Below are 27,766 nucleotides of genomic sequence, written 5' to 3' on the forward strand. Positions count from 1 at the left end.
AACCACCCTGAATCCGGATGGAAACAGGAACCAAAAGTAAAGGCTTCTAAAGTGTCTTAACATTCCAAGAAACTGCCAGAATGGCTCCCAACATGACGGCTGCAGTTTCCAGTACAATAAACGAGACTTCTAGCATCTCATCCTCACCTCCCTTGCTGTGGCTAATCTTTCAAAATGCTGTCAATCCAGCAAGTCTGTAGTGGAAGCTCACTGTTGCCACACTGACCTTTCCAGTGGTGGATGGCAATGTCACCTCGGCCTATTTATCCCAAAGAAAAACTTACAATGTGTTCTGCTTTGTTTCCAGCTATTTAGAATCCATCCTAGGGCCAGCAAGGTGGTTCTGAAGATGAAAGCACTTACTGCCAGATGTAACAACCCGAGTTCAATCCTTAGACTCCACTGAGAGGAAACAAGAACTCTCAAGTTATCCTCTGATTTTTGCTTGCATGCTGTGGTACAGATATGCCACCCTCACCCCCCAAAGTAAATGTAAAAAATAAAAGAAAAATCGATTTCAAAAGCCAATTGTGCTAGGTGTAATGATGGCTCATGCCTACAATCTCAATACTCAGGAGTCTCGAGCAGAGGATCATCATGAACTCAAGGCAGCCTAGGCTACAGTGAAACCCTGTCTCAAAATCCAGAGACAGACTGAGAATGTAGCTCGTTTGGCAGACTGGTTGCCTGGTATACACACAGCCCTGTTTCAACATCTAGCACCACATAAAGCCAAGTGTGGTGGTATATGTCTATAATCTCATCACTGGGAAGTAGAGACAGGAGGATCAGAAATTCAAAGCTATCCTCAGCTAGACAGGAAGTTTGAGATCAGCCTGGACTGTCTCAAATTAACAAAAAAATTAAAACAACACACATCCCCCAAACATAAACAAACAACATCAAAAACCTGGAGTAAACAAACCAAGCTAATTGCATTAAATTATGGTGGTGGTAGTGGTGGTGGTGCACGCCTTTAATCCCAGCACTCGGGAGGCAGAGCCAGGCGGATCTCTGTGAGTTCGAGGCCAGCCTGGTCTACAGAGTGAGTTCCAGGAATGGTGCAAAACTACACAGAGAAACTCTGTCTCGAAAAAACCAATATATATATATATATATTACTTAGGCCAGGAAGATGGCTTGGTGGATGAAGGCAGCTGCTGCCAAGCCTGGTGACCTGAGTATAATCCCAGGCCCCACGTGGTAGGAGAGGACTGACTTCAGCAGGTTGGCATGAGTGCATGGGCAGATGCCCCAACACAAAATAAGTGTGAAAAACAAACCATATAAAACTTTGAGAGGAAAAAGAATCTCTCTCCTATACTGTAACCTCTCCTTCCGATAATGTTTCCATATACATTTTCATTCTGGAAATACAGGCACAACTATAACTAATTATTTCATCCTTTAACAAAATAGCGTATGGAGACACATTCCTATGCTTTTTATTTAAGAATAAGTTTGGGAGATGTTTTGTGGTCTTTCAAGTAGCTATACCATTTCATCATACAAACATTAAGGTTTTGGTCTCCTATTATATGTGCCAGTGAAGAGGAGTCTTGTGGCACATGTCTATAATCCTGCCACTTGGAAGGCTGAAGCAGGAGGCTCATGAGTTTGAGGCTAGCTTAGGATACACAAAGAGACTATCCCTAAATAAAAAAATAAATAAAATAAACTAATAAAATTTCTGAATTCTTATCCACTGATGTAATTTCCCATCTTTTCTCTAAACACTGAAGAATGTTTCTCACCTTTACTGATATAGATGGTTTTACTTTCCTGAAAGCGTCTTCAAAATGCTTATGGCTGACCTTGAGCTCACCTGTGGAGGAAATGCATCAATACACACCTCAGTATAGTCCATTAACTTGAAAGACAGGAAAACTGAGACAGGTGATCAGATGGAACCTATTCAAGTGCATTTACTATGCCCCTCTCCAGCCCTGCCTCAGTGAGAACCTCTCCGTTGGTTTGAGGAAACAGGATTGCTGCTGGGAGTCACCGTCTCTCAGAAATGCTGGGATGGAAGAAAAATAGTTGAAGTCAAGCTGTGCGTGCTGCTCATACTGTCAGAAATGACCAGTGTGGTCTCAGGTAAAATTAATAAGAGATTATAAGAAGAGATGGTCAATAGAACTAGAAATAACCAGGAACTTGTATTATTATCCAAGGGTATGTTCTTGAATACAAAGTCACACTACTGAATAACAAAGGCTAAACATGCTCAAAGACAAAAATACTAAGAGTACATCTGTACATGTATACTCACAAAACTGGATTAGACGGGGTTGTGATTTTTATAAGGTTAGGTGATAAAATAGCTAAAGGTTAAAATATAACTTGGTTTACAATGTTAACATGATAACTTAAGTGATGACAATTTATACTCAAAACAGTAAACAGATATTAGGATAATAGATTTACCTAAAATAAGGTAATACATGTTGATGAGCATGTCACTGAGATGTTAGACAGCAGAGTTAGCTATGGTTTGGGTAAGGTATTAGGGGAAAGTCTCTAAAGGACAGAGAGCTAAAAATGAAAGCCACAGCAAAGCAGAGAAGGCAGAATTTGTTACATGTGCACACAAACAACAACCAGAGAAATGAGTGGCAACTCCAATACATGAGAAAAGGCCTGTTAATTTTTAGTCACCAAACATACCCTAAGAAAGTGATCAGATTGCCAGGCGGTGGTGGCGCACGCCTTTAATCCCAGCACTTGGGAGGCAGAGCCAGGTGGATCTCTGTGAGTTCGAGGCCAGCCTGGTCACCAAAGCAAGTTCCAGGAAAGGTGCAAAGCTACACAGAGAAACCCTGTCTCGAAAAAAAACCAAAAAAAGAAAAAAAAAAAAAAGAAAAAGAAAAAAAGAAAGTGATCAGATTCAGCCTACAGAGTAGCATAACGTGATTTTGGATTTGGTGGCGTGGAGGATGGGAGCAAGGAAGACATGACAGAGCCTCATCATGTGACCCATGAACTGAAGACCCTTCTGCTTTGGTTTCTTAAGTATGAAGATTACAGGTACACAACCAAATGTGGCTCTGATTTTTGTTTATAAAATGTTCTAAGTTTGTTTATAAAATGTTTCTAAGTTAATTATCATTAACTTCCAAAAGGAACAGAATACCGCTTATAAAAAAAAAGTTTCGACAACTGAATCTAAACATTATCTAGCAAACAAAACAAAAATCAAAAACACCCCCCAAAATACCTTTTCTAATAAATATATGCGTGTGTGCCAATAAATCTATGTTAAGCATATGTTGCCATAACAATATTTAGCTTTAAGATCGTGGAGGTGGGCAGGAGAGACGACTCAGTGTTAAGAGTGGATACCGCTCTTGCAGAGGACCTGAATTCAGTTCCCAGTACCCATGTCAGGGGGCTCACAACCACCTGCAACTCCAGCCCCAGGGGATCTTAATGCCCGTGTGGTCTCTGAAGGCACCTGCATTCATGTGCACATTTCTCCCTCACCCACCCCCCCATAGACACACATATACACATAATTAAAAGGAGACCAGTACACACTTGAAGTTCCAATGAGTGTACATCTGCACAGTGCCAAGCACCTCAGAGACACCTAGGCAAAGTAAAGGCTACTTCTGTACTGCGCATGGCTGGAATACAGGTCATAAATGAATCTTTTCTGGCCACACATACCCAAATAGTAACATCAAAAATAGTACTGAAATGTGAAGTAAATAACAAGCATGTTGAAAAGGCACCATATCATCCATAAAGGAATACATGGATTTTGTCTTTGGGCTATCTGGCTTTTGTGATGCTGGGGAAAGACTCCTGAGCCTTGCACATGCTAAGAAAATTCTCCATCACTGAGAGATAAAAGTTGCCATCTGATTTTATATTTCAAAGGAAAATCTTGGTATTTGGAAAATTAGGTATTCCTTAATCTTTCAAATTTAGGTTGAATTTTAATAGGCAAGTGGGTTTTACCTTAGCAAAAGAATTAAGATTTTCCAAATTGACAAGATACAATGCTGCTTATTAGAGAGATACTAAATAATGACTATTATGTCATCAAGAGTTTACATAATATTCCACAATACTTCTAAAGGTCTCATCAAAACGGTCATTGTTATTACATACTGTTTTTAAAAAATGCTAGAAAAGCATCATTTTAAAGGGCAGCAGGGCTTTTATTTTTTTATTTTTATTTTTTTTTTTTGGTTTTTCGAGACAGGGTTTCTCTGTGTAGCTTTGTGCCCTTCCTGGATCTCGCTCTGTAGACCAGGCTGGCCTCAAACTCACAGAGATCCACCTGGCTCTGCCTCCCGAGTGCTGGGATTAAAGGCGTGCGCCACCACCGCCCGGCGCAGCAGGGCTTTTAAATATCCAGAATGATAAACTAGACTGGAAAGAGATCCCAGAGAGCCTCATACCTATTCCAACTGCACTCTTCTGTCCTGTTATTTCTTGTCTCAGGGCACAGAGGGAAGCTTCTCGGACCAAAGCAGAGAGGTCTGCACCCCTGTAATAAAAGAAGTGTTCTTGTGTATTCTTAGGTATTCTAAAAGATGTTCAATTATAATATACTTGACAATGAGGAAAAAGGACAATGAATGATGGTGGGACAAACTGACTAGGATCAGCAGGAAAGAGCTTTTAACTTTCACTTAGAGAATTTTTTATCTTTGGAAGAAAGGGATTTAGGGAAGGTGTGATACAATGAAAAATAAAACTGTCCTTCCTCTTAGCCACAGATACTAATGTTAATATAAAACATCCATCCAGAGGCTAGGGTACAATGACCTGAGTTCAATTCCTGGAAACCATATTAAAAAAAAAAAAAAAAAAAAGAAGAGGGGGGGGGAGAGGAGGAAGAGGAGGAGGAGGAGGGGGAGGAGGGGGAGAGGAGGAGGAGGAGGAGGAGGAGGAGGAGGAGGAGGAGGAGGAGGAGGAAGCCCAGTCAAAGACAGACAGGCAGATCCCTGGAGTTTACTGATAAGTCAGCCCAGGCCAATAGGCATGGGCTCCACAATTTAAAACAGCAACAAACTGTTTTGTGTCTCAGAACACATGGTGGCTTCTGAGGAACAATACCTAAGCACCTAAGTAGTTTGTCCTCTGATCCCCACAAGCACCTGCACATACCTGGATGAACACGTATACAAACACACACATACACACACACCATCCAGTTAGTAGAAACACACATACAAAGCTCAGTGGACAGACACAGACACCAAGGTTTCATTTGTATAATTATTCCAAGTAATAAATATTCCAAGTAATAAACACAGGCTGGGCCAGCATAGTCCTAAGTAAGTCCAGTATTATTTGGCCTTGCTCTAGAGGCAAATACCAAGTAGCAAAGGTGTTAGGGACAAACAACAGAGCTTTAAAATTACAGAGCGGCTGGAGGGTCTCAGCTAAACCACAACAAGAATAAACAAAAGCCGAAGGCAGAAGTATCAGGAGTCATGCTGCTGCTGCAGGCTCAATGTGCACATGTATGCAGAGCATACAGCCTTGCAGATTAACCTCTGTGGTACAGATGTACCTAAGGAATATGGTATCCAGTGAGAAACACATGCTTTACATATTCTCAAAGTAGAACTAACAGTGAAGGGTAACAATGTGGTCAGGGAAGCTTGAGTGCCAACAGAAACAGTCTATGGAACAGTCTCAGAGGAATTCAGGCAAGCTGTCCTCTGAGAAGGAAGCAGCAAGAACCAGCCAGGCACTACATAAAATGCTACACAGGAAACCTCATTAGCTTCTACAATTTCCAACAACCTGAGAAATGGGCTTTTTTTTTTTTTGGCTGATGAAGAAACAAACTATACTCCAGAGGGTTAATAGACAAGAGACTTAATACTCACGTATAACAATTACAACGAAGGTCATTGCCAATTGCTTCCAAATTTACATCTTCATCCAGTGGAGGTTTGGTGCCATTCTGAATAAGAGAGAGATGTGAGTTTTGTTTGAGGAATTAAAGACTCATATACCTCCATGCCACTGGTTCTTAGTGAAGAAGAAAGGCCAATGACTAAGGGAATAGAACCAACTCCAAAATCAATGTAGAGTGCTACAGAGTTCAATAAAGGGACATCTGGAGAATTAAGAGCAATGCTGAAGTGTAAGCCTAATAAATCCTTTCCTTCCCAACTTGCTTGTTGGTCATGGTATTTTGACACAGCAATAGAAACCCAGGGAGTGGAATGTTGTGGTTTGAAAAAAAAAAAAAGGCCCCAAAAGGGAGTGGCACTATTAGGAGGTGTGGCCTTGTGTGGAGGAAGTATGTCACTGTAGGGGTGGGCTTTGAGGTCTCTTTTCTCAAGCTTCACTCAGTGTGATAGTCAGTCAACTTCCTGTTGTCTCTGAGTCAAGATGTAAGGACTCTCAGCTCCAGCACCACATCTGCCTGCATGCAGCCATGCTCCCTGCCATGATGATAATGGACTGAACCTCTGAAACTGTAAACGAGTCACCTCAACTAAATGTTTTGATTTATGAGTTGCCATAGTCCTGGTGTCTCTTCACAGCAATAAAAACCCTAACTAAGATAGAGACAGGGTTTCTCTGTGTGTCCCTGGATGTCCTAGAACTCACTTTGTAGACTGGGTTGGATTCAAACTCAGAGGGATCTGCCTGACTCTTCCTCCACAGTGACTCTCACTGTTTTTAAAATGTTGAAAAATCAAATTAGTATCTCATCTACAGAAGAGTCCTATAATTCTGTGATATATTGGGAGGACAGAGGGGAAAGTTGTTTATGTAGTGCTGGTGATTATACCATAGTGATTTATAATGTAGAAGGACTAGAACATTAAAGTGTCACCAAAGTGGGACAATCATCCTTGTCAACATCACCATGGTAAACATCTTCAAACATTACTAGAAGAGATTGAGTTGGGGGCTGGGAGCCACCCTAGTGGGCAGGAGCTGCTATGAGAGGCTTTAATATTCAAAAGAATCTTCCAACCTAACCTCAACTGTCACACAGCACATAGAACCTCCCATATATATTCCGTATGCCATTAGAGACTTTTACTTGAAACCTAGCACTCTGGAAGTAGAGGGAAGAGGATTGCTGAGTTTGAGGCCAGCCTGGTCTACAGAGTGAGTTCCAGGATAGCCAGGGCTAAAAAAGAGTTAATTATGAAGGCCAGGCATGGCAGTGCATGCCTTGAATCCTAGCATTCAGGAGGCAGGCAGGCAGATCTCAGTCAGTTCAAGGCCAGCCTGATCTATGTCGCAAATTCCAGGTCAGTCCAGGCTATGTAGTGAGACCTTGTCTCAATAAGAACAAAACTAACAATGCTAACTCAGAAAACAGACATCATTATGAAGACTTCAAATCTCAATGTGTCTCTGAATGTTCCTGATGGACCTGTATTTACTTGCTTTACTGCCTCCAAAACTTCTTACTCCATTCAGACAAGATCTGATGATCAAAGATTTAAAGACACGGGGAACATGATTACTGTGATATCTGATAACACTGGTTAACACTAATTCCAATCCTTCATTTAGTTTACCTTCATTTTGAGTAGGAAAAATGAGAATGGACAATATGTTCAGTGGTCAAAACCAGACTACTTTGGGAGATGGAGGCCTGATAAAACATTTAAGCCATAGAAAGAGAGTACTCAGCTAACCTAATTACTACCTGGTGTAACTTTAAAAGCAATATGGGCAGGGCTGGAGAGGTGGCTCAGTGGTTAAGAGCACTTACTCCTCCTGCAGAAGACCCACATGAGGAGGCACAGAACTGCAGTCACTCCAGTCCCGAGGATCTGATGCCTTCTGACCTTATTGGGCAACTGCTTACATCTAGTGTGCATAAATTCATGCAGATACACATATACATAAACAAAATACAAACATTTTTAAACACTACAAACATAACAAAAAGGTCATTTCTTTTACTCACTTTTGTGATAGTCTTCAATATGGCAACACGGTCTGCTGGGGGTGGCAAACCTACAAAGAGTGTTTTGTCCAGCCGGCCTGGCCGCAGAATGGCAGGGTCAATGATATCTAGAGAAGAGAGAAAAACAGAAACAAGTAAAATAGAACAGTTTTGTTTTTTTTTTTTTAATGTGATTAGTAAAAGACAAGAGTTCTTTTGGAAAAAGCGCTAAAACGTGCTCAACTGGGTATTATTAAAGTCAAATGTTCTGGGGCTGGGACAGTGTCTTAGTTGGTAAAGTGTTTACAATGCAAGAATTAGGACCTAAGTTCAAATCCCCAGAACTCACATAAAACGCAAAGTATGGCAGCAACTGCCTATAACATCAGCACTGGAAGGCAGAGATAAGAGGATCCCGGTCAGCCAATCTAGCCATAGTGAGTTCCTGGTTTAGTGAGAAATCCTGTCTCAAGAAACAAGGTGAAGACTGAGGAAGATACCCTATGTTCTGCTCCACATACATGCATGCACACTTGCATACAGATTTCATGTACACATACCCCTCCCACACAAATCAAAAGCTACTACTTATCAAAACACATCCAACTGTCTTATGTTCCTTTGTGTTCCTGGAGGCTCTTAGTAGCTACAACAAAGTGCTGAGCTTCATACTGCTACAACACTGAGGTTAACTATAAATTTTCTGACTTCTCCACCAAGAACCCATTTGTAAGCCAAATCTTTTTCAACAGTCTTTACACCAAGACAATGAGCATAAGAAGTACCAATGGTTAAAACCAGTGTTTATGTAGGCAAATTTAAACACACACACACACACACACACACACACACACACACACACGGAAAACTCTATTGCATCCACTTACATTTCATTCTTTCTACTATTCTTTGCTGATGTTCATTTTTCCCCCAGTACAGGGCAAGCTGAGAGCCTTGTGTATGCTAAAAAGTGCTCTACTACTAAGTGAATTACATCCCCAGCCCTTCTTTTGCTATTCTTCTGGAGTCTTGGCTTATGGCAGATTTTCTTAGTTCTTTACCTAAGAATGTATTCTGAAATACATGTTTGGTGGAAACAAATACATGTTCTGAGATGAGTTTTTTCAGCTCTTGAAAAGTATTATAACACTTCTCTCTAGCTTTTATTATCTTTTGATATAAATCTGCTGTCATTTAAATTTCACAGTGTACATGCATAAATGTAGGCAAAAACTCAACATACATAAGAAGCACAAAAAATGTGGGGGTTTAGTGGGGGAATTGTGGCACATGCCTTTAATCCTAGCATCTGGAAGGCAGAAGCACGTGGATCTCTGTGAGTTTGAGGCCAGCCTGGTCTATAAAGTGAGTTCCAGGACAGCCAGGGCTGTTTCACAGAGAAACCTTGTCTTGAAAAAACAAAAACAAGCAAACAGAAAAAGTGGGTTTTTTTTTTTTTTGTAGCCCAGTGATTGATAGAGTACTTGTTTGTTATGCACAAGAACCTGGGTTTAACTCCCAGGACTGGAAAAAAAAAAAAAAAAAAAAAAAAAAACAAAAAAAACTAGGCAGAAAATAATTATAGACATCAAAATAGTCACATTAGACAATGAAACAGAACGGCCAAACGGTCATGAATACAAGTGAAAAAGACTCGGACAATCTATCTGTAAATATATGCAGTAAACTGACACAGCAGGGTTTGCTATAAGGGAAAAAGGAGGGGATGAGATATAACAGAGCAGAGGATAAACACAAATGCATGAGAGGGCAAACACAAGTAAACTAAGATTCATCCGCCACTCAACATAGGCCAAATCAGTACAGAAATGTTAAACAGAATACTATGTTTTACAACTAAGAATAAAGAACTGGAGAGTAAGGAACTTTTAAGATGACACAAGAAACCTATTAGGAAAGATACAATGTATATAAATACTCAGAATATGATTTAAAGAAAATTTAATGACACTGAGGGGTTATTATTCTCTAATCTACTGAAATTAAATAAAAGACAAAATTGCTTACAGTACACAAATATGAACAGTGTTATATAGCCCATTAATGATAGAATATGCTGCTACAGAAGGCTGGAAGACAATCTTTTTGAAATCTGCTAGGAAAAAAATGTATATGCTCAAGAAAGGTAGTGTATGATCATATTTAAATCTAGGTTTTGTGTTGAAAGACTATAATCTTATGATCAATCATTATTCCTGTGATAGTTTGAATAGGTATGGCCCTCATAGACTCATGTGCCATACAGAGTGGCACTATTAGGAATTGTGGCCTTGTTGGAGTAGGTGTGGCCTTGTTAGAGAAAGTGTGTCACTGTTGGGGCAGTCTTTGAGGTCTCATATATGCTCAAGTCACACCAAGTACAGCACACACTTCTCCTTCTGCTATCTGTGGATCAAGATGTAGAACTCTCAGCTCCTCCAGCACACACTGCCATGCTTCCCACCATGATGGTAATGGACTAAACCTCTGAAACTAAGCAAGACCCAATTATATGTTTTCCCTTTATAAAAGTTTTCATGGCCATGGTGTCCCTTCACAGCAATAGCAACCGTAAATAATTCCCAATACTAGTATTGTAGTATTGTAATTGCTCACGACCTGCTAACATTATCAACAACACTCAGATTGTAAGACAATCCTGCCAAGTAGGTACTTTCATCTGACAGTCACTAAGATGCAGTAATATATAGTATAGTATGTAGTATACCATATATGCATACACACACACACAACCCTGCGGTATACTATATATGTTGGAAATGTAAATGTAATCTTGGCACCTGGGAGGTCGAGGCAGGAAAATTTTGAATTTAAGGCCAGCATGGACTACATAAAAAGATTCTGTCTCAAACAAAACAAAATAAGGCAAAACCATCAAAAAGAATATATATAGTCTCTGCTCCTGCTCCCAGCACAAAATGTTTAGAATTTTCTGAGTGACAAGAGTGTCTTTGATGCACTAATGAGGTGACTTATGATGAGTCCCTAGATATCATTAGGATGAAGATGAGTCATAGCACAGCCCAGGAATGGAATCAGTGTTCAAATTTTGAACCACACCCTGAATTCTGGGGAAAAGCCCAAATTCAATCATGTGGCCAATGAGCTAATTCAGTACGTCCCAGTGGTGGTTTGAATAAGAATGGCTCCATAGGCTCACACACTTGAATACTTAGGGAGTTGTTGAAATGGGTGTGGCCTTATTGAAGGAAGTGTGTCACTGGGGTGGGCTCTGAGGTTTCAAAGCCCATTCCAAGCCCAGAGTCTCTCTCTTCCTGTGGATCCAGATATAGAACTCGCAGCTACCTCTTCAACACTATGTCTGCCTGTGATGACAATGTATTAAAACTCTGAAACTGTAAGCCAGCCTTTCTTTTATAAGACTTGCCATGGTCATGGCGTCATGATGTCTCTTCAAAGCCACAGAACACTAATACATTGTCCATAATGAAGTCCTAAGTGCTACTAACCGTAGAGATGACTCAACGGTTAATAGCAGTTGATGCTCTTCTAGAGCAGCTGAGTTCGGATCCTAATATCCATGGCAGGAGGCTCACAAGTGCCTGTAACTCTAGCTCCTGAGAATTTGACAAAATCTCCTGGCTAGCAGACAGTTATCAAACATCACAGCAGACTATGAAAGTCTGGACTGCAGGGAAGGCAAAGGGTTAAAAATATGAACAGAAATTAGAGTAAAAAAGAAAAGCTAACTTTAGCACTTTGGAAGTTTTTAATCTTTTTTCAAATCTAACATAGAATGCTTAAGCTTGAAAACAATTTTTAAATCATAGGTATAGGTCAATAATGGGGCATGCCTCCAGCATAAAATCTTTAAAAAATTTATCTTAAATTTTTGGGTATGTCGAAGAGTCTGTTCCTTGTTTCCTATGAACTTGAGGAAAACCACAGCACACATACTCAGACCACTTTTAGGGTCAAAAGTGTGCATTATGCCAGGCATGGTGGTCCACGCTTGTACTCTCCGCACTCAAGAAGCTAAGGTAGGAAGACAGATGGCTCAAGGCCAACCTGCGTAGCAATATCCTGTCTCCAAAAATCAAATTAACAAACCAGAAACAGTGAGGAGTGTGGTACAAGGATTCACTGATAAAAAGACCACTTCATTAGGATTGTTCTAGTTTGTTTCTATCGCTGTGATAAGCACTAAGAATAAAAAATGACCAAAAGCAACTTAGGGGAAAAAATATTTATTTGGCTTACACTTAATGCTGCTAATGGCTTGCTCACTAGTTCATATTCTATCAGCTTTCTCTTTTTCTAAAGATTTATTTATTTTTATTTTATATGCTTTTATTTATTTTTTATTTTTATTTATTTTGTTATTTGAGACAGGGTTTATCTGTGTAGCTTTGGAGCCTGTCCTGGAACTCACTCTGTAGACCAGGCTGGCCTCAAACTCAGAGATCCGCCTGGCTCTGCCTCCTGAGTGCTGGGATTAAAGGCGTGTGCCACCACTGCCCGGCTTTATTTTATATGTTTTATGAAGGTTTTCCCTGCATGTATACATGTGCACCGTGTATCTCTGGTACCCAGAGACCAAGAGAGAGCATAGGATCCCATGAATTGGAGTTATAGATGGTTGTGAGCAGATGTAGGTGCTGGGAACTGAATCCATGTCCTCTGTAAGAGCATCAAAAGTGCCTTTAACCTCTGAGTCATCTCTCCAGCCCTAGTTTTCTTTATCTCCCTGCCCAGGGAGGTTGCCTCGCATGCCAAAACTCAAGATAATCTTTTACAGAAACTGCCAAAGACTAATCTTATCTGAGCAACTAATCATTCAAGTCAAGTTCCTTTTTCTTCCCAGGTGACTCTAGGTTGTGTCAAGTTGACAACAAAAACAACCAGCACAAAAGTCAACAGAGAAAAAACAATTTCAGGAGAATCAGAAAATAATTTTTTAAATTTATTTATTTTTATGTGCATTGGTGTTTTGCCTGCATGTGTGAGGATGCTAGATTCCCTGGAACTGGAGCCACAGACAGTTGTGAGCTGCCATGTGGGTGCTGGGAATTGAACCCTCATCCTTTGAAAGAACAGCCAATGCTCTTAACCACTGAGCCATCTCTCCAGCCCCCAGAAAATATTTTTTTTAATTTAAAAAGACTTATTATTATTATTTTATGTGTACAATGTTTTGTCTGCAAATATGTCTGCATTACATGCTTGCAGTGGATCCCCTGGGACCGGAGTTACACACAGCTCTGTGCTGTTTTGTGGGTGAGTGTTCTGAACTGTTGAGCCATCTCTCCAGCCCCAGTGTTTTTACTACAGCATACACAAGTGTGGCGATATTTTGTTTGTGCTCTAACAAATAAAGCTTGCCTGGAGATCAGATCACTAGAGGCCAAGCATTAGTGGCAGATATCTTTAATCCTAGCACTTGGGAGAAGGAAACAGGAAGTGATATAGCTGGGCGGAGAGAGGAAGTGATAAGGTGGGGTGGAAGCAGGAACTCTCTAGTGGCTGGATGCTCTGCTTCTCTGATCTTTCAGCTTTCACCCTGATATCTGCCTCTGGGTTTTTATTAAGACCAATTAGAATTTGAGCTACACACAAGAGCTGTTTCAGGTTATATTTCACTTTATGAATTCATTTGTGTAATGTTCTTCTTTCTTACCTGGCCTATTAGTGGCAGCCAAAATAAAAACTTGCTGACGTGTTTCCAACCCATCCATCTCTGTAAGCAGTTGATTCACCACACGGACACTAGCACCTGTCTACAAAATAAATAAATAAATAAATAAATAAATACATACATACATACATAAATACATAAATAAATAAATAAATAAACATCTAGTTCCATCACCTTCAACGTAAAGAAAGCAGCCTCCTTCCTCCATGTTTCCTCTGCACAGAATAGATTTACTAACCTGAATGAGAACTCTGTTGAAGAAAGATTACAGTGACTGAGCAGTAGCATGAACCCAGAAGTCCCAGGTACTCAGAGGCTAAGGCAAGAGATCACCTAAGTCTAGGAGTGGAGGGTCAAACTGAGCAACCAAGAGGCTGTATATAGAAATATAAAATAGAGAGAGAGAGAAAGGAACAAGGTATGGACTGGAGGAGGAAGTGAGGAAGGAAAGAAGGAAGAAAGGCAGGCAGGCAGGCAGATGGGCACCAATGACTATTTCTTAAAGCGTCACAATATATAGATTCTGTGCAAAACACAATCGTCAGTGGGTTCCCCAGCAAAGCTGTTATTATTCAGTTAGGATGAAAAAACCTGAAGCTCGGAAGAGGTTATTTGCCTCAGGTCTTAGCTCTACATAAGGAGAGAGATGAAACTCACACTGAATTGTACGATTCTGAACTATTTAGTAGTTACCATAAACCTCCATCTGGGCAAATCTAAACTCAGCTTCTGAGCTCTAGATTTCTGCCTATGTCAAGTGTCCCACATCTTTCAATGCAATACATACAGGAACATTGAGTACATTAAGATTTTTTTTTATGTTTTTCTTGAAATGAATGGTACAAAGTATGGCTATTCAGGGCAACACCCAAGAGAATGATTCAGGAAATAAGTACAGGGTTACAGAGATATGGAAATATGGCAATAGAATACACAGACAATGAAGGAAATGAGAACGTGGTGCTATGGATGTTTCATTATTAATTGCCTTTCTTCAACATAAATTTATGTATAGACACAGCAATGTGCTTAAACACACACAGATTCTTTGAAATGGGTGCATTTGTGGAGACTTATTCTCTGGTACACAGTACTAAATAATTAAGACATTAATAGACTCATAATCTAGACTCAATAATATCAAGAATCACTAGATTTTAGCCATGTGGTAGTGCACGACGTTAATCCTAATACCCAAGAAGCAGAGGAAGATGGATCTCTGTGAGTTCGAGTTCAGCCTGATCTACACAGCTGTTGCGGAATATTCCTTTACACTGTGTCAAGATGTGTCATCGTGATTAGTTTAATAAAGAGCTGAACAGCGAATAGGTAGGCAGGAAGAGGTTAGGCGGGACTTCTGGGACTCAGAGAAGAAAAAAGGGCAGGGTTACCAGCCAGATGTGGAGGAAGCAACATGAGCAGTATGGAGAGATGAGGTAATGGGTGACAGGACACAGACTAAAACAAATGGGATAGTTTAAGTTCTAAGAGCTAGTGGGACAAGCCTAAGCTAAGGCTGAGCTTTCATAATTAATAAGAAGTCTCCAGGCTGTTATTTGGGAGCTGGCGGTACAGAGACAGACTTGATACATAGTGGATTCCAGGACAGCCAGGGCCACACAAAGAAACCCTGAATTGAAAAGAAAAAAAAAAGGAAAAAAAAAAAGAACTCCTAGGTTCAAAAGGAAATTGTGAGGCCACACAAACGTGAGAGCGTGAGTTAGGACCCAGCACCCACATCAGAGCTGAGTGTGGCAGCACAGGAAGGGGACACAGACAGAGTTCACAGGCCTTGCTAACCACCAATGGAGCTCAAGCGCAGTAGGAGACCCTGTCTCTAAAGGAGTGAGTCAAAGAGTGAAGGAGCAGGACACCTGACATCCTCCTCTGGCCGCTGTGAACACACATACATAGGCATGCACAACAGCACACAAGTAGCATACATCACACACACACAACACATACATACAAAAATAAAATTTAAAAATGATCCTCCTTGCCGGGCGGTGGTGGCGCACGCCTTTAATCCCAGCACTCGGGAGGCAGAGGCAGGTGGATCTCTGTGAGTTCGAGGCCAACCTGGGCTACAGAGTGAGTTCCAGGAAAGGCTCCAAAGCTACACAGAGAAACCCTGTCTTGAAAAACCAAAAAAAAAAAAAAAGATCCTCCTTAACCAAGAGAAAAACTACAGAATCCAGACAGGATGTAGACCTTGTAATAAAAAGCTAAAATTACAATACTCTGTAACAAAATAAAGGTAAGTAATAAGACTGGAGAACTGATGTAAGCATGCAAACCCAGAAAAGGGACTAATTTCACTACATATAAGAAGCTCTAATCAAGGAGTAAAAAGGCCAAAGTGTATTTGATATTACCAAGTAAGTTAGAGATGACAAAATACAAATTTACTGAAAATGGTCAACCTTCTAGGAAATCAAGAACATGTCCACAAAATATGTTTTGTTAATGTAATTGACAAAAGGTGTGGGAAATGGTTAATAAACACACTGTTCTTGGTTATTACATGCCTGACAGATTCTTTGAAATATGACCTTGTACTTACTATATTTCACTAAGTCTAATGTACATACATCTTCAGCCATGATTCATACTTCCCAAATTCTATCCCACATTACTTGTATATATGCCCAAAGACAGCAGATACAAATGTTTGAGAAAGTTCTGTTTGTAAAAGAAACACCTAGAAGAAATATAAATATCTAAAACAAGACACTATCAAGTAAATTCTGCTACAGGTAGACTGTGGAATAGTATACAACAGGAAAAAATAAAATCAAGATAACATAGCTATACTTATATAAAAAATCTCTGATACTTACTTCTCGGTCTGATCTTCGAGGACATAAAGCATCCACTTCATCAAAAAATATCACACAGGGTGCTGAGTTCTTGGCTCGTTGAAAAACCTGCCGCACAGCACGTTCGCTCTCCCCAACGTACTGAACAGATCAGAAAGCAGATAAAATGAAGACAGTTCAACCTTGGGGCTGAGTACCAAATGACAGTAGCTTTATGTTGTACAGATCCTGTGCATTTTTATACTTAGGAATAGTAATCAATTAAAGAAAAAGAGGCCATGAATTTGAGAGAGAGCAAGCAGGGGGAGAGGCACAAGGGAGTGGCTGGACAGAGGAAAGGGAAGAGGTCAGATGCTGTAATTACAGTTTAATTTAAAAAGTATTAAAAAAAATTGAAGTCCTAGATGTCAGAGTTCTAAAAAGTATTAGATTAAACCATGTGCAATTGCTAGTATTAAATCATTTTGACATATAAAAAAAGGCAGCTGTCCTGGATATGGTGGCACACCCCTATAATCTCAGTATTTGGGAGGGTGAAGACAGACATGGAGATCACCAGTTTCAAACCAGCGTGGACAACACAGCAAAGCCGGGCGGTGGTGGCGCACGCCTTTAATCCCAGCACTCGGGAGGCAGAGCCAGGTGGATCTCTGTGAGTTCTAGGCCAGCCTGGTCTGCAGAGCAAGATCCAGGAAAGGAACCAAAACTACATGGAGAAACCCTGTCTCAAAAAAACAAAAAAAAAAACCCCAAAAACCAAAAAAAACCCCAAAAAACCCAAAACAAAAAACAGCCAGCCTCCAGGCAGTGGGGGTGAACGCCTTTAATCTCAGTGGGGAGGCAGAGATAGGCGGATCTTTGTGAGTTAAAGGCCAGTCTGGTCTACAACGTGAGTTCCAGGAAAACCAGAGCTACACACGGAAAAACAAAACAAACAAACAAACAAAAAAAACAGCCAATTACATATTTAATTAAATATGCTGTTTTTATTTACAAAATCAAGACTAAGTAGAATATAAAATCTGTATTTAAAAACTGATGCCTATTCTCGTATATAAACAAACAAACAAATATTCTTGCTAAAATAGAAAAAAATTATGTAGCAACAGTGGAGTCAGGGTGAATGCACGAAGCACATCATAGATTCATAATGCCTTATTCCATGTTAAATTTAACCTAAATTTAAATAAAAACATTAAGTTCAGTCAAGGAACTATAGCAATCCATAAGTAGCAATATATTAAGACTGAGTAATAAGAATTTATATGTAAGGAAAAGGTTTTACTTTTTAGCTGGACATAAAATTTTTCTGAAAGGGCTGAGAGTGCTCAAGTAGTACAGCATATGCCCAGCATGCACAAGGCCCAGACATCATTACAAGAGAAGAGACAAAATCTCCATAACTAACACTAAGCAAGAGCAGGTTTGGGTTGGGGAGATAAAGAGTTTGTGAGTGAGGGTCTGAGGGACCCACGTGAAAAAACAACCTGGTGGCTAGAACTTATAACCCTAACATGGGAGAGGTGGATACAGGGGGATCCTTGGAACTCTTGGTCCTATAATCAGACTCATCATGGTTTATCTTAATTAAAATAAGGGCAGGTGCCACAAAACTTACCATATTTAATAATTCAGGGCCTTTGACAGATATAAAATTTAGTCCAGACTCATTTGCCACAGCCTACCCAGAAGAAACAAAAAAATACAAATAAGATAAATAGGAAAAAACCCTTTTGTATTTATTGGATTGTCAAATATTGAAATATTAAGCCAGATGTGGTGGCATGTATACACCTTTAATCCCAATAATTGGGAGGCAGAGGCAGGCAACACCTTTAGGAGTTGAGGGCCAGTCTGATCTATACAATGAGTTCCAGATCACTAGACTGAGGTCCTATTTTAAATATCCATTAAAAATTTAAGTTGTAAGATGAACTTTAGAAAGCCACCTTGATATATTTTTAAAACATGCATTCTATTCACTGAAAAATGATTTAGGACTACATTCTAATAAAATTACCAGTGAACAACACAAGATTATACAATGTAATGGGATTTTTGGGTCAAGGTCTCTATGTTGGCCTCGAACTCATTGTGTAGCAGAGGATAACAAATTCCTGATCCTCCTGCCTCTAGCTCCCAAGGACTGGGATTATTGGCATGTGCAACTTATCCATATTACCATAAAGTACAAAACATCTCTATGGCAAAATATAACCCAGGCCTTAAACACCTTTTCAATTTCTTATGACATTTACTTATGTCTGTAGATGTATATGTGGTGTGCACATGCTTCACTGTACTCCTGTGGAGTCAGAGGACAATCTGGAGGAGTCACTTCTTTCCTTCCACATGCGGGTGTCCTGGGATTGAACTCAGGCCTTCAGGTTTGATGGCAAGAGCCTTAACCCGCTAGCTGGCCATCTCTTCAGTCCAGAGTATTGAAAACATTGTATTCAGGGGCTGGATAGATGGCTCAGTGGTTAAAAGCACTGGCTGCTTTCCCCGAGGACTTGGGATTCCCAGCACCCACACGGCAGTGGGTGTAACCCTCTGTAACTCCAGTTCCAGGGGTTCTGATGCTTTCTTTTGATCTCTCTGGGCCCCAGGCACACATACAGTGCAGATGATATTAAAAAAAAAATCTAAAAACACTGTATTCAGGAAATAATACTAAGCAAGAAAGTTTAAAGACTGTTTATTTGAAGCTAGGTATAGTAATACACATTTACAATGCCAACACTCGGGAGGCAAAGGGAGGAGGAGGATCTCTAAGAGTCTGAGGTCAGCTTGCACTACATAACGAGTTCCAGGCCAGCCTAGATAGGACACAGAGCAAGACACTACTCTCTTTAATTAACATAAACATTTTCTTAAATAAAATTTTACATTTTAGGAAGATACATGTATTATTGCTATGGTTTAGATATGAAACATCTCCAAAAAGTTTGTATGTTAAAGGCTTGGCTTTCTGCTGACAGGGTTTGGGGAAGTAATTGGATCCTAAAAGATTTGACCAAAATGATAGATTAATTGATACATTAATAATTTGATTTTACTGGGTGGTGGTGGCACACACCTTTAATCCCAGTACTTGGGAGGCAGAGGCAGGCAGCTCTCATGAGTTTCAAGAGAACCTGGTCTACAGAGAAAATTAAAGGATAGCCAAGGCTACACAGGGAAAAAAAATTCCATCTCATTACTGAGGTAGTGGAATGCTTGAGAATGTAAGAAACATGGAGCCACCAGATACTGGACTAAGGTCTCAGAAATCGTGAGCCAAAATATGTCCCCTCACCTTTAAGTTGTTTAGGAATTTGATTACACTAACAAAAGCTCATAAACAAATTATCTTGCACATATTGTATCTTGATATATATAAAAGAAAATACCTGGGACCGACTACAAAATGAAACAGTGGTAGCAGAAAGCAGTAGGATTATAAACGTTTTTTTCTCTTTTGGTAATTTATATTTTCTATTGAAGAAAGTTTTTTTTTTAATATTGTAAAGAACATAGTGAAAATGCTCAAGTTATAATAATTAAACAAAAGCAAGAAATAAGCTCAGCTACAACCTGAAGTTATATAGTAGTATTGAACAGTATGAAGATTAGAATGGCCTCTGAGCAAAGGTGACTGTTGAATTCATGAAATGTTCCCTAACTGTGAGAGACACATAGGCTTTCTGTCCTCAGGGGACAGGACCCTTTTCTCTCTTCTTTCCCAGGAAGGAGGGTGGCACAACAAATTAAAACCATTTTGTTCTAAAGAAGAACAAACAACCTAGAAAGTTTTATTAAAAAACAAAACAAAACGACTAGTTTTGCTAAAACAGACTTCTAACAGAAAGTACAAAGGATTTATTTCACGATAGACTTAACCTTTACTACCCTACTGAAGGCAGGAATGCAATGCATGCAGCTGAACTTGGACCGCACCTTTGCTAGCAGAGTTTTCCCACATCCAGGAGGACCAGCTAGGAGGATGCCAGCTGGAGTCACCAAACCAAGAGTTCTGAACTGGTCTGGGTTACGTACTGGTGCCTACAAGAAACAATGCCAACAGTGATCCATCACCGGTGTCCACTTTACACTGAATGTTCAAATATTTCTCATCTTTTATACTCAACCCTGACCATGAGGCCTGAACACGGCAATGCCTGGCTGACCCTTGTTTGAGACATCAGGTACATGGTGACAAATGGGAAAGGCTCTCTTTTTTTCTTTTTTGAAGCAGGGTCACACTATGTACTCCTGGTTAGCCTGGATCTCGATATGCAGACCAGGTTGGTCTCAAACTCAAAGATCCGCCTGTCTCTGTCTCCTAAGAACATGATTACAGGAGTGTACTACCACATCAAGCCAAAGTCACTATTCTTAAGGAATTTATACATACATGTAAACTATGAAAACATATTAGGTAAAAAACATAACATTTCATTATGTTTTATATTATGTGTGCCAATGCACATAGATCGGAGGACGAACTCTGGTGTGCTCCTTGTCTTTCACCTTCTTTGAGTCAGGGTCTCGTTTTCTGGTGTGTATACCTAGCAGGCCTGTCCTAGTCCTACTTCCAGTTCCCTCTTGGAGTGTTGTGGTTACAAACACACACTATGGCATCTGGTTTACTATGGCTTCTGGGGATCTAAACATAGGTCCTTACCTTTGCGTTGCAAAGGCTTTACCCACTGAGCTCTTGCCCTCAATGCCAAGATAAACTATTTCAATATATTAAAATCAAGTTTTAGAAAATCAACCAAATTTCTAAAGTCCAGGTACAGCTTTCTCCAGGCAATCCCGAGACAAGCAGACCTGCACACGGTCAAATGCCACACATGCCTGTTCTCTGCAATCCTGGTTACTTTCACTTTTGGGAGTACACACCTCTTAAATGGATCATAATTCAATGAAAGTGGTCAGAAAGCAGAAAAGTAAAAGTAAACTAAAATCAATCCAAAGTTTCAAGGGTGTCAAAACTGCCTTGATTCTCCTGAATCAAGAGGCAAGAAGGTGGTTTTCACACAAATTGGTCTTGAATGAAACCTGAATTGTTGCTTTGAACTCACTATATAGTAACCAAACATAACCAAAATGAGTATGAAATGTCTCAAGAGAACAGCATCTCATTGGTGGAACATTTAGACTTAAAAAAGATGACAACAGAGGCTAGATTTCCTATTATAATATTTGAATTGTATCTCTGTAAAACTGTACTTTAAAAGATGTATTCGAGGGCAACAGAGATGGCTCTGTGGTTAAGAGCACTTATTGCTCTTGCAGAGAACCTGGGTTCATTTCCCAGCACCCACAAGAGGTGGTTCTCAACAATCTATAAATCTAGTTCCAGAGGATCTGATACTTTCTGACCTCTGCCAGTACTAGGCATGAACACGTACCCACATATACATACAGGCAAAACACTCATACACATAAAATAAAAAATTAAGTAATTTTTTTAAAATAATATAATCTGGTAGACATGCATGCAGGTTTTTTCCTAGACCTTAACTCATGACCAATGCCAATGACATTGATAGCTGATATACCTACCAATATTGCCATTATGAGCTCTTCTCTAATATCTTCCAGGGCACCAATATCGGCCCATGTCACATTAGGGACAGTTACAAAGCCTTCCCTTTTGGCAGAAGGCTGGACTTCCGCTAGAGCAACAATGAAATCATTTAATTCAATGCATAGTCCTTGCATCTGTTCTTGTGAGAGGGGATCTTGGTCTCTTAGCAACCTCAACAGCCTTTGCAATTCATCCTTTAAGACAACAGTTAAAGGAAAAAAGTGTCAACCACAAAGTTACATATAATTTAAATAATTATTCCAAGATTCCCTAAATTATAGTGAATTTAATGAACGTCTATGTATTGTAATAATTTCTCCTTTACATAAGATATATTAATTCATTCTAAGTAGAGCCTATATTTGATTAAATAAAGATAAATCAATTATAATCAAGATATATAAATATAATTTCTAGGACAATATTAGTGGCCCATGCCACTCAAAGTCATCCTCAGCTAATATATGTTTGGAGGCCAACAGAGAAAGAGAGGGAGAGAGAAGAGAGATTAATTTTATATTAAATACATTTCTAAATCTTAAACTAGGGGTAGATAATGCAAACAGAGGCAGTTGGCCAGTATCCATTTCATCAATTCATTTCTATATATTCATAAAACAGCTGACTTAAGAAAAGTTACTCTGGCAACAATATAAATTCATTATAAGGTTCTCTAATGCCTTACCAATCAAATACACAGTAGGCAACTTTCCTAGGCCAATGAATCTTAAACTTCAAAGGCAGAATTCTTGCTTTGTGAAGAACATTAAGGGATAGAAACAAACCCCCATCCTCATCTCCAACCCCAAGACAGGGTTCTCTGTGTAGCCCTGGCTGTCCTGGGACTTGATCTGTAGACCAGGCTGGCCTTGAACTCACAGAGGTCCCTGCTTCTGCCTCCCTGAGTGCTGGGATTAAACATGTGCACCACTACTGCCTGGCAAAATTTCTTTAATTGATTAATTCATGTGGATAGGTGTTCTGCCTACATGTAAGTGTGTATACCATGTGCTATGTCTAGTGCCCGCAGAGGCCAGAAGAGGGTGTTGGATCTTCAGGGACTGACGTTATGGAGAGTTGCCATATGGGTTCTGGGATTTGAACCCAGATCCTCTGGAAGAGCTCTTTACCAGTGAGCCATCTCTCTAGCCCCTGTTTTAGCTCTTTATTCATTCTATCACCACCATCTATACATATCTATCTATGATACTGGTATATTTACTGTGTTCTTTGTGCTAGGAAAGGTAAGACTAGTAACTAAGACTAAAATAAAAGAACTTATGCTTGACTCAGTCAGTTTATCAAGGTAGGGAAGATTATGCAGCAAACTGCTGCCATTAAAACCACCACACTGGAGCTGGAGAGATGGTTAAACACTGGCTACTATTCCAGGACCCAAGTTCAATTCCCAGCACCCACATGGCAACTCACAACTGTCTGTAACTCCAGTTCCAAGGGATCCAATGTCCTCTTCTGGTCTCCTCAGATATCAGGCATGAATATAGTGCACAGATATACATGCAGGCAAACACTTGTACACATAAATTAAAAAAACCCAAACAAACAAACAAACAAACAAACCCCCACCACACCTTGTGAATGTATTATTATTCAATGAATTCTGATATTTACAGTGCCCTTTTATTTCTCCCTATAGTCTCACTCTACTAGGTCTTTAAACGTAGAACTTGATTTTTCATTGTTGTATCTAGCACTTAGAAGCATTCCTAATAAATACTTACTAATAATAAAGAAGTCAATCTCAGATTAAAGTAAGCCCCAAGTTTAACCTAAATTCATATTAAAGTTAAATTGAACAAAATAAGTTTTAAAACATAGCTCTAGGGCTGGAGAGCTGGTTCAGAAGTTAAGAACACTACTCTCATGGAGGACCTGGGATCAATTCCCAGCACCAACAAGAGGCTCACAACCATCTGACCCCAGTCCCAGGGGATCAGCAGCTCTCTTCTGACTTCCATGGGCGATAAGCACACATGCCTGCACATATACACATGTAGGCAAACACTCATACACATTAAACAATAAAATCTACAATAAAAATGAAATAAAATACAGCTCTACTTAGTAGAATCATGTGGTAGAGCCCATAAAATGCATCTTGAACTGATAGAAAGTTTACAGCATTTGCTAGTCTGTGTATGAAAATACAGTTATCTAACTGGAAATTGGGAAATTTAAGTATTTCTAGCGTATCTGTGAATATATTTTTACAGATCAGAAAACCTTCCTTATGCTGGGCAGTAGTGGATCTTTGTGAGTTTGAGGCCAGCCTGGTCTACAGAGCGAGTTCTAGGACGGCTACAGCTGTTACAGAGGAACCCTATCTTGAAAAAAAAAAATAATAAAATAAAGAGAGAGAGCAAGAGCACTGGAGAGCACCTGGGTTCCAGAAGTGGGCTCGGCCCCCAGCCTCTCCTCCTGGGCTCCTTCAGGGGGCAAAGCTTCCATCTCAGGACTCTTCTGCTGCTCCTGCTGCTTCATCAAGACCCTATTGACTGCACACATGGCTGCCTCTCGGCAAAGTGCCATCAGATCAGCACCAACAAAGCCCGGAGTTAGGTGTGCTAAGTGACAAAAATTAAAAGTTTCCGGAAGTCTCAGTTTTCGGCACAAAGTTCGAAGTATTCTGTAGAAATGACATTTTAAAACATTTAGACTCATAGTCTAACAGTAAAAGCCAATTCCTAACTGTATTTATTTGAAAGATCATACTATATTAATCCCTATTGATATCATAATAAATGCTTTATAAGATGAAACAAATCATTCAGTCAATAAATGCTTAGTCATTACTACATGCCCAACTTTATCCAGAAAAGCTTATGCCAAATATCTGCTTATTGGGAACTATACTATCTATGCATTATGAAGAATATAAGCAGTTTTTTGTTGTTGTTATTGTTGTTGTTTTCTTTTAAATCCACTTTTAAGTGTTTCCCAATATTGTAGAGGAAATAGCTTATGGGGATACTTTCAGAGCAAACAAAACATGTACTTATCAGAAAAAGAAACCTCCACACTCAAATCATACTTCTATTTAGCATCAAAAGTTTGTTTTTTCCCCTTAAAACAGGGTTTTAGTGTGTAGCTTTTGTTGGCCTATAACTTATATATGTACAACAGGCTAAACTTAAACTCACAGACTGCCTCAAAACTGGAAATATAGCCATGTTTCTTCACGTCAAGCTCTAAAAGTCATCTTTTGCAGGTCCTCATTATACAAATTGAAGTTTTCATAATGATATTTATCTTGGTATTTAAACATCCAACAATGCAGGGGTTTGGATTTTGAGACAGGGTCTCATGCAACTCAAGGTGGTCTCAAACTTTGTATATAGTGGAGGATGGCCTTGAACTCTTGATCCTCCTACTTCTACCTCCCAAGTACTAGGATTACAGATATGTGCCACCATGATCAGCTAACATCATTTCCTGTTGTTCAGCCCCTATACTGTACATGTAAAAAATTCTGTTAGGGCCAACAGACAATATAATATGTGTCAATGTCATTTATTTTAAGAGATGGGGGTTCTTCTCATGTTGTCTTCGCTAATTCTGAGTCCTCAGCTCAAGTGATCTTCCTGCCTCAGTTTCCTCAGTAGAAGAACCTGCAGTGCAGGTACATGACACCACACCCAGCTTCTTCTTTTCTTTCTTTTTCTTTTTTATAATTTATAGTACAATTTATTATTTTTATTTTATGTGCATTGGTGTTTTGCCTGCATGTGTGTCTGTGTAAGGGTGTCAGATCTTGGAGTTACAGACAGTTGTGAGCTGCCATGTAGGTACTGGGAACTAAATCCGGGTTCTCTGGAAGAGCAGCCAGTGCTCTTAACTGCTGAGCCATCTCTCTAGCCCCCCACAAGCAGCTTCTAATTTTGATTTTTCAATTTTTTTTTTTTTTTTGGTTTTTCGAGACAGGGTTTCTCTGTGTAGCTTTGCGCCTTTCCTGGAACTCACTTGGTAGTCCAGGTTGGCCTTGAACTCACAGAGATCCACCTGGCTCTGCCTCCCGAGTGCTGGGATTAAAGGCGTGCGCCACCACCGCCCGGCCGATTTTTCAATTTTTTAAAAATGACATCTAAATGGAGTTAGACTTTATTTTTAAAAGCCCTTCAAGGTACTACTATTTCCTAAGCCTGTAGCCTTTAGGATGGATTATATGCAGAGAAGTGCTCATACTTGTATAAGATTGTAACCCTGGCTAGCCTAGAACTAGCTCAGGCTAGGCTTGAACTCACAGGTATCTGCTTGCCTCCTCCCAATTATTTGTATATTCTTACCTACTTATTTATTGAAGCACTGATTTATACAGTATAAATTAATAAGTGTGTGATTGTCTGTAATCCTGACACAAATTATGAAGAAAGACGATGAACAGAAAGTAGTAAACAACCCAGTAGAGGAAACAAAATACAAATAACTCTTCTTCCCAAAGAGGTGTAATAATGAGAAGCAAGGCAATTTGCTTGCTGGAACACCGAAGACTTAGAATTGTAGCTGTCAAGTAGTAGGCCAGAAATACAGCACCAAAGTCAAAACCAAAATCACCTGAAAATCTGCATAAGTATAGTAAGAACATGTGGGCATGGACCCCACCCTTTCAACCAGAATTCCAGGAAAGTGCAAAGTTCAAAGTTTGTGGGCTACGAATGTCAGTATGTTAGGAAAACAGACTGTCAGTGTCTACAGTGCACATTACTCTCCCGCCTCCTCAGCTTGTCCCATCAGAGGGCCAGTACACAGACTTAGAGCACCACAGTGCTGTCTGCAGATCCTTTTCTGAAAAAAATCCCAAAAGATCCAACACAAATATTTAATCTATGAAAAAAGTGAAGAGAAGGAGGGATGGAAGAGGGAAAGAGAGAAAGGGAAGAAAAGACAATAATCCTACGGCTTGATCAGACTAACTACACACCAAGAACTGTTATTTTGCATTTACTTCCCAGTTCCTCAGGTACATAAATATAACACAGACCAAAACAAACACACATATACACATGCAGAAGGAAAAAAAAATAAGAAAATGTAGAAAACAAATAAGTTATATAAATACCAATTATAAACATGGAAGAGCGCTGATGGGGTAGTTGTTGGCGCACGCCTAAAATCCCAGCACTTGGGAGGCAGAGGCAGGTGAATCTGAGTTTGAGGGTCAGGAGATCTGATGCACTTTTCTGATCTCCATGGGCATCAGGCATGCATGTGGTGCACAGACATACATACAAACAAAATATTTATATACATTAAATAAAATCTTGAAGGATTTTTAAGGAAAAGGAAACTATCAAGTTACCCTAAAACTTCTTTTCTAGGGCTGCGGCAAAGTTCAGTGAGAAAGAAAGCACTCATGTAGCACGGTGCAAGATTCTGAGTGCAACCCTCAGTGCTCAGTTTTTTCTGTGTCAAGACATTGTGCTAAGTTACATTAATTCAATCTCCACAAGTCTTAACGCTAAAGCACTGTTAATATTTTACACATAAAGTAAGTGACCTTTTTAATTATTATTTTCGTACAAAACTAAAGCTTGACATGAGGACACTATGAAGCAAAGCTGGAATTACTTTCTGCATTGACTCATAGCTCTGAGATTACAGGCATGGACCACTTTGCTCAGCTGCTCTACACTTCATAAATAAAGATGAAATAATGAATATTTTGCTGGAGATATAAAAGTATTAGTAAAAAAACTGATAATAAGCTGTTTGAAGAATACATATGAACAGAATTATTATCTATACAAATTATGAAGTCAACATTGTAGAAACTGTTTAATAATTTT

General features: G+C 39.6%; 1 protein-coding gene across 20 annotated transcripts in view; it reads right to left on the reverse strand.

The window, feature by feature from the left end:
* The window catches only part of Nvl (nuclear VCP like), a 126,157-nt gene that overhangs the window by 72,634 nt on the left and 25,757 nt on the right, over positions 1 to 27,766 (reverse strand). For all 20 annotated transcript variants that reach the window (XR_008218030.1, XR_008218027.1, XR_008218028.1 and 17 more), the window contains 10 exons: positions 24,363 to 24,609; positions 21,938 to 22,156; positions 20,324 to 20,428; positions 18,003 to 18,065; positions 16,406 to 16,525; positions 13,548 to 13,647; positions 7,910 to 8,016; positions 5,853 to 5,929; positions 4,410 to 4,498; positions 1,755 to 1,825 (listed from right to left, as the gene is read on the reverse strand). Coding sequence is in view for 1 of the 20 variants with exons in the window: in XM_052737814.1 (XP_052593774.1) it covers positions 1,755 to 1,825; positions 4,410 to 4,498; positions 5,853 to 5,929; positions 7,910 to 8,016; positions 13,548 to 13,647; positions 16,406 to 16,525; positions 18,003 to 18,065; positions 20,324 to 20,428; positions 21,938 to 22,156; positions 24,363 to 24,609 (1,198 nt within the window). In the remaining 19 variants the exon portion in view is untranslated. The remainder of the gene's footprint in view (positions 1 to 1,754; positions 1,826 to 4,409; positions 4,499 to 5,852; positions 5,930 to 7,909; positions 8,017 to 13,547; positions 13,648 to 16,405; positions 16,526 to 18,002; positions 18,066 to 20,323; positions 20,429 to 21,937; positions 22,157 to 24,362; positions 24,610 to 27,766) is intronic.

Source organism: Peromyscus californicus, unplaced genomic scaffold (assembly GCF_007827085.1).
Source record: "Peromyscus californicus insignis strain IS unplaced genomic scaffold, ASM782708v3 Scaffold_14__1_contigs__length_90479793_seg_2, whole genome shotgun sequence".
NCBI classification, from domain to species: domain Eukaryota; kingdom Metazoa; phylum Chordata; class Mammalia; order Rodentia; family Cricetidae; genus Peromyscus; species Peromyscus californicus.